The sequence below is a fragment of the Perna viridis genome, chromosome 10 (genome assembly GCF_037379345.1).
Source record: "Perna viridis isolate PV_CMFRI_1.1 ecotype Kerala chromosome 10, ASM3737934v1, whole genome shotgun sequence".
NCBI classification, from domain to species: domain Eukaryota; kingdom Metazoa; phylum Mollusca; class Bivalvia; order Mytilida; family Mytilidae; genus Perna; species Perna viridis.
In genome coordinates this window covers 34,275,538-34,283,019 of record NC_142454.1, presented here as the reverse complement: position 1 = coordinate 34,283,019, position 7,482 = coordinate 34,275,538, and the positions used below count along the sequence as shown (strand labels likewise).

The window sequence follows — 7,482 nt, the reverse complement described above, 5'->3', positions numbered from 1 at the left end:
CTCCCTTTGATTTATATTAAGCGAGAAGGAACATGTATTTTTTCCTAAAGTTTAGACGCAGCTGTAAAATTTAAAGGATAATGGATTTTCATGTGGACTTACATACTGATATAAGCATCAATGGTATAAGTTGACGACTTTCACACGACTACAGGTAAACTTTTGTAAATGCCATGTTTAGTCTAGCTACTTTCGGTTTCGTTTCTATCCGACTTTTTTCAAGACAAACGCTAACAACCATATTTCAAACTATTGCAGACAAGATGGCAGATGCTTTCAACAAGTTAATTGGAAACTATGCCCAAAGTTTAGCTTTAATGATAAATGGTCACGAGCTCTCAAAGCAAGTTAAGGAAATAATTAGGGATAAAATGGTTGAAATGACGAACAAACTTGGGGAAATAAGTGAAGGCGAAGTAACTGTTGTTCACACAGGTCTACAATATAGCCACTTTCATATGATACGACTGTTAGCCAGTGAGCATGCTGATGTGAAGTTCTTTCCGTGTGTAGAATTCGACCTAGTTTTGGTGTATAATAGGTACAAAATTTGTGATTGTGCCAGAGAAAACATAGAAGAAATGATACAATCTAGTGACAGTTTTGCCTTAATGCTGCCTACGTTACATCCTGGTTATGTCAATTTGCGTATAACTGATCATGGTAGAAAAATGGTGGATAGACCATTTTGTGACGTGGAGAAAAATATAGACCCTGATGGGTATTTGCCAAATTATGTCTTCAGAGCAAATTGGTTTCCCGAGTTCGCAAAATCAACAGAAGAACTTTACAATACGCTGAAGATGAAATACTCAGAGCCAAAAGAAAATTATGACAATGACCAAGATAGTATAGGAATATCACATGACTTTGCTCATACCTTTCCTTGCCCTGACTGGCCAGTTTCCGCGAAGTTTTGGCCAACACGACCAAGACCTACTAACTGGCCATCTGATGAAACAATTAAAGAAATAATAAAAGGTATATATAAGTCATAAAATGGAAAAGTTGTATAAATCAAGACACAGTTCTTGTTTTTTTTTCTGTTATCATGTTTTATCGGCTTAAGCCTCGTTCTCTAATCATACCAGTTCTAGATGAACTGATATACCACCGAAAATGTTAATCATGCAGTATATGATGGTTATATATCAATAGAACATAATACCTTGGTACTATGGGGTAAGACAGATAAACCAGTAAGTTTGTAACAGTGCAAGTCACTACATAGTTATTATTGAAAAGGCCTGTCGAACTAAGTTTCCGCCTAAATTGTCAGACATTGAACTTGAAATTTCAAACTGTATACTATTATGTATTATGTGTTATATACAGACAGTTTTAATTGATACACATTTTTGTATACTTTCTTCCTAAATTTGTTTGACATATACTTCTTGTCCTTGGCAGGTGGTTGTGTCCTTGTTCCTACAGGATATCCCATAAGTTTGGAAAAAGACCGAGAATGGCGAGTGTCCTTCAATATGCACGAGAGAAAATTAGCCAAGTCTTGGAACACAACTCAAAAAACATGCTATGCAATGGTTTTAATGATGCTGAAAACACGTTTGTGCTCGGGTTCAATCCTTACAGCATATCACGTCAAAAACATGATGTTCTGGTTTTGTGAATTACAATTTGGTCCAGAAGAATTCGACAGCAATACACTTGGTGATCGTATACTTCAGTTGATTTATTGTATTTTTACGTCTCTTAAGAATCGGTATTTGCCGCATTATTTCATTCCTGAGTTTAACCTTATTGGTCATTTTGCAGAACAAGATGTCAAAAGGGCTTGCAGTGAAATTAACGACGTCATAACAAGACCGTTTTGGACTATTACAAAGCTTTGTCATAAGTTAGACCTTTTTGATATCCGAAACTCTGATACCGGTTTCATTGGAGATCCAGAGGTTCACAATATGCTTGTTTTATATGCAACGTTTGTACAGAACTTGTACCGCATTGGATTCGACAACTCCAAGAAGATTCCAAGCTTAGCTGGCTCTTGTTTTCAGCACATAATTGCAATGAACAAAAACGGTAAACCTTTGCTTCATACTTCAGCGAACGGGTATCAAGCCCAAAATATCATCGAATTGCTATGCCCACTGTGCCAGGGATTCGCGGAAGCTGGAGACCTCGACAAAGCTCTGTCTTTCTATCTCTTGATGTGGAATTTTGAAAAAGACTTACTCTTGACGAAATATCCAGACAAATTGATTAATATGGCATGTATCTATACTTGTTTATACGATCTATCGGTGGAGAAAAAAGACAAGAAATTTTACGAAGACAAAGCGTTGGAGTTTTTTAAACTCGGAGATTCGCTGATAGACGATTCGCCAACACTTCATGTTGGTTACGGGAAGTTCCTTGTTGGAACTAGGCGATCAGTCAAAGAGGCAATCATACAGTTCAATAAAGCAATTACTCTAGAGAATCCGAGGGAAGAGGATAACTCGTTGATCCAGTTAGATATTCCTGGATGGGATGCTATACAACCAGCTCATCGTAGCCGCATTCCAAGCAAAATAGCAGGATACTTTATTTTGACCTCGATTCTTGTCGATATTGATCAGATGTACGAGGCTCGGAGGAACGTAAATAAAATGGAAGAACTTGCGTACGAACTTGATATCGAGACAAAGCCTAAGGTGCTACAAATGTGTGCCATGGCATACAATAAGGCTGGACTGCCTGAGAAAGCATTCATTTGTCTAGCTGATGCATTCACACTTTATAAGAGAACAAGAAAACTTATTGCAGTCGCCAAGAAAAATCTCATTCCAGAAGATATTATCAAGCGACAAAGGAACTTTGAGGCAATAAAAGACAAACGAACCAAAAAAGTCTATAAAATGTCGGCTTAGACAACCAAATGTTTGCAAGGGGCACCGATAAATAATGTCAGGAACATAACTCGACTTCTTGCTTTAATATGACATTAATTGTAATTTTATTGCATTAAGTTTGTTTTTAAATAGATTAATATGATATGCAATCATATATCATTTCGTGGAAGGTGGATTTAGGCGCGGGAAGTGTAACCTCTCTTGAATTGACGATAGCATGGGTTTAAATAGGGAAAGCTATTAGACAAAATTTTTTAGTTAGCACACACGTTTATTTGTAACAAATTCTTTCATTTAGTACCTGGAACATAATCAAGAATTTCCCTAATAATGTTCGCATTGCTGTGCATTTTAAAATGAATTTTAAACGAATTTCGTAGAAATACTAGTAATACGGTATTTAGAATAACTTACAAACTTGAAAGTCTTGCTTTTGTACCCACTGACTAGGCTGCAGAACCAGACTATATGTAGACGTTAAACAACTTGTGTATTTTTTCAGATAACAAAGAACATATACAGATAAAACTTTTATTACTGCTCTTCAAGCCTGTTACACAGTGACTTTCAAAACTGCATAAAAAATTGTTACGTCTTTAAATATTGTTTTCTTTCAGCAAGTTTAACACCCAAAATATTGTTTGAATGCAAGTATGGCATTAGTTAATGTTTATTGTAACAAAGCTTTGAAAATGTGCGGTCAAATCTATTTCTTTAGCGGCGTCAACAATCCGTGATGTTAATAAAGTTTTCGGAGGTATATGTGATGGTATTTGCGGCGCTTTTTACCCCATGCTCCATCATACATGTAGTTGTATTTGAATAAGAAATTATATATATATATTTTTTTTTTATGTTAATTTGACTTTGGATAAATATTGTTGCGATTACTATTTAAATTGTCAGTTTCTGGATGTGGGATGTTTCCATTCACTAGATAAATTCAAAACTAAAATTTCCGACAAGAGGAGCAATTTTTCGTTTCCTATTGTTAATTTTCCCTTCCTTAATGGTGACGTTCCTTTGGCTCCTTCATACGGTGTATGCATTTCTCAACTTGTTCTGTAGCGATGTTTTAGACTTAAATGAAAACTCTATTACCAGTAATTGTTCAGTCAAGGTTTTCGTTACCATAATTTACTTAAGAGTTTAGGTTTTATCTTTACCTAGACTTAGAAAATGATGGTAAAGGAAAACTATTGACCAGACTATATGACGAACGCGATCCGAATTGTCAACTTTCCTTTTATCTGTGGCAACATCCCTTCGGCACCTGCGTATGGAGTTTTCATATCACTACTCATACATTATGCCAGAGCTTAATTGCCGTAACTACTTTTTGTATCGCGTTAGACTTCTCACAATTAGGCTTCTAGAACTGGGTGTTGCGGCTACAAGACTGAAGTCATCACTGCAGAAGTTTTATGGTCGTCATCATGAACTCATGGATCGTTACGGTGTACATCTGTACCATGAAAACTGATTTGTTAAACGTGTCATAGTTTTCCTTTCCTCTATCGTCTACCCTTGACTTGCCTGTTTTTAATGAGACACTCATCGGATGTTTCTAGAAAAGCAAAGGACGCTTACCTTACCAGTGCCCCTGTCCATGCTCCCAGTTTTTTAGTGGAGTCCGAGTTGCTCATTTACTTCTGTTATTTGGTATGTATTATTTTGGTCATTTTGTGTTCTTTGTTGTGTTTGTATTCCATGTCTGGTCTTTTGGTTTCCGCTAGAATCTTGATTCCCTTGATTACTTTTACTAAATTCTTCTATAAATATGAAGTTTTGATGCTGAAGTTTGGCAGTACTTGTCGTAACTTTATCAAAAATAGGATTTCACATCCTAGTTTTTATGTTAATTTATCATATATTTTATACTAAATACAGCTGTTTTTTGAATATCTGATAAACCATGTTTTTTTTTACTATTATCAGGCATTGTGACGTGACGAACTTTATCGCATACCCAACCTTTATCACATCCCTACTCGGATTTTTCTAACGTTATAGTACTCAGTGTTTTTCCGGATTTTTATTTTCGAATAGCAGACCATGATGATGTTAAAAAGGAGATAAAAATCAATAAAAAGCAGAAATACAAGTTTTAATCAAAATTATCATATTGAAATACAAGTGTACTTGACAAAGGAATGGTCACTTCCTCAATGATCAAATATTACTATTCTTTCCTGTTCAAATATCACTTCCCGTATCGTCCTTGACTAATTTCAGCCGTTGGACCAGAAGCCCCCTGGCTAATTGGTATCTCTGGATGATAAGGATTTTGCCATGAATTATTTTTTCTAACAAATAAAGTTCGAATTTTAAACAGAATTCTTTTAGTCTGGAAAGATATTTGAATAAACGTATCCTTAAGGGTTATCTTTAGTGGACGACCATTAGATTCTTAGGGGGGCTGGCAGATTTTGAAAATACATAATCTGTCTTCGGTTATGTAGGAAATAAATAATCTGGCCTCATTATACTAGAAAATAAATAGTCTGACTTTCCAAATTGCTAGAAAATAAATATTCTGACTTTGTCTATTGAATTGAAAATAAATATTCTGATCTTGGCTAGTAAATTGAAAATAAATATTCTGCGCAAAACCTTTTAAAAAAATTTGACTCGCTACGCTCGCCATATTTTCATGAATTAGAAAAGTAGACGTTTAAATACTCAATATCATTACAGTCTCCAGTGGCAATATTAAATACAGTGGATTCCTCTTAATCGCATACCCAATTTGTCAGAAAAATATACAATTAACAGGAATATGCTATTATCAGGACTAATGAATTTGATATGGTCTTTTTCTCCTGTATATCTTCCTGTTCCTACATAAACAATTCCACGTAACATTATTATGTTAATGCGCATGTGAACGCCATTGCTTTTGATCTTGGCTATATATGAAGACTTTGTTTTAATTAAACATGTTATGAATTATTTTCACTAAATCCTGTTGGACGCGTTTTTATTGATGATTTTGTTTTGAGTGAACAAGGTGTGCGTATCAGTTGATTTTGGATTTTGAACTAGTTTACAGGAAAACCGAGTTCTCTTTCGAGGTAGATACAGCTTTTTGTCCTTTGTCCTACTTGTTAAATTGTTTGTATTCTGTATCGATCTCAGTCCGTTTTATTGTTGTATTTTCAAACCACTGTCACAAGTTTGTGAGGGTTGAAGTCTCACAACATGTTTAACCCCGCCATATACTTTATATGCCTGTCCCAAGCCAGGAACCTGCAGTCCAGTGGTCGTCTTTTAGTAATGGTTATTCGTTTTATGTTTTTTTTTCTATAGATTAGGTCGATTTTCGTTGTTTATGAATAGTTTCACTTCATTTATTTTGCGGCCTCTTATAGCTTGCTTTATGGTGTTGGATTTGCCCTTTACTAAAGACCGTGTGGTGACCTGTAGGAATTAAATTGTTCGTTACTCGGTTTTTAGTGGATGACTCTCATTAGCAATCATACCACATCTCGTATATTTGCATGTATATATCTGTTAATTTGTTATCAATGTACTGCAAATACTTAAAACACTGTCCTCTTCTTGTTTGTATTTATCAACAGTGAACTTGCTTGTTTACTTCAGTAGTAAGTAGGCCACGATAAACTCCTTCTAGTCAACTTATTTATTAACAGCGTCTCTATAGAAATAAATTCCCATAAAAAAGGCCAGCTCTATCTAAGGAACTTCAAGTGATTATATTCCAATCAAGGATTCCCTGAAATTAACTATATTATTCACTGTAATTATAAGTTGACACATGTTTGAATGTGTGAAATTATAAGTCCACCCAAAGCCCTAAATCTCATCTTAGATAAACAAGACTTGAAAAAGGTCATCCTTTATCTGAGGATTAACATGCCTTTTTATAAGAAAAGATATTGTACATGTTATCTTCCTTAATACACAGGCTCAGTACTTATCCTAACAGAATTAGTACATATTAGTAAAAAAATGCAGTCATTTAACCGGACCATGCCGCCGTCGTCATATTTGTTGTCGTCGTTCGAAGACAATTTGGTTTCAAGATATCAACTTGAGTAACTTGACTTAGGGATCTTTATGCAACAATACCAAAGGGTACCATACCACAAGGCTGGAATTGATATTGGGGATTGTCCATTGAACCGTTTAGGAATGAAGGGTCAAAAGGGGCCAGAAATAAGCCTTTTCTTGATATCCTGACAATAACTTGATTTTAAGAGAATGAATCTCTTAAAATGTAATACAAGATGCCGTAATACAGAAGGAAAGCAGGGAAATGTGTAAAGGGGGGTGGTTTTAACCGTATATGAATAACAGGCAAAATTGAGACCAAGCATTTTCATGATGTCCAGACAACAATTTGATGAATTGTGAATGGATTTCTTTGCAATTGTACCACATAGTATATATCATTATTCTAAAGAAAAGCTAGGATTGATTTTGGGGGCTGTGACTTGTCAGAGCCATTTAGGTACAAGGGCCCCAAAACAAGTATTTTCATGATGTCCGTACAATAACTTTACTATAAGTGAATGAATCTTTATATAACACAATGTGCAATTACACAAAAGAAAAGCTGGAACTTATTTTGGGTTGTCACTTACTCTAGATCTGTTTAAGAATT

At 35.1% G+C, this 7,482-nt stretch overlaps 1 protein-coding gene across 3 annotated transcripts in view; it reads left to right on the top strand.

Moving 5' to 3' along the window:
- LOC148605531 (tryptophan 2,3-dioxygenase-like) overlaps window positions 1-7,482 on the top strand; it is a 44,509-nt gene continuing 37,027 nt past the window's right edge. The window contains exons 1-3 of one of the 3 annotated variants that reach the window (XM_088549825.1): window positions 1-154; window positions 259-981; window positions 1,411-3,456. In XM_088549825.1, the coding sequence (XP_088405951.1) occupies window positions 264-981; window positions 1,411-2,873 (2,181 nt within the window). In that variant the 5' untranslated portion in view covers window positions 1-154; window positions 259-263 and the 3' untranslated portion in view covers window positions 2,874-3,456. Of the gene's footprint in view, window positions 982-1,410; window positions 3,457-7,482 lie in introns of those variants that run through there. The other 2 variants (XM_088549824.1, XM_088549826.1) reach the window with 2 other exon arrangements.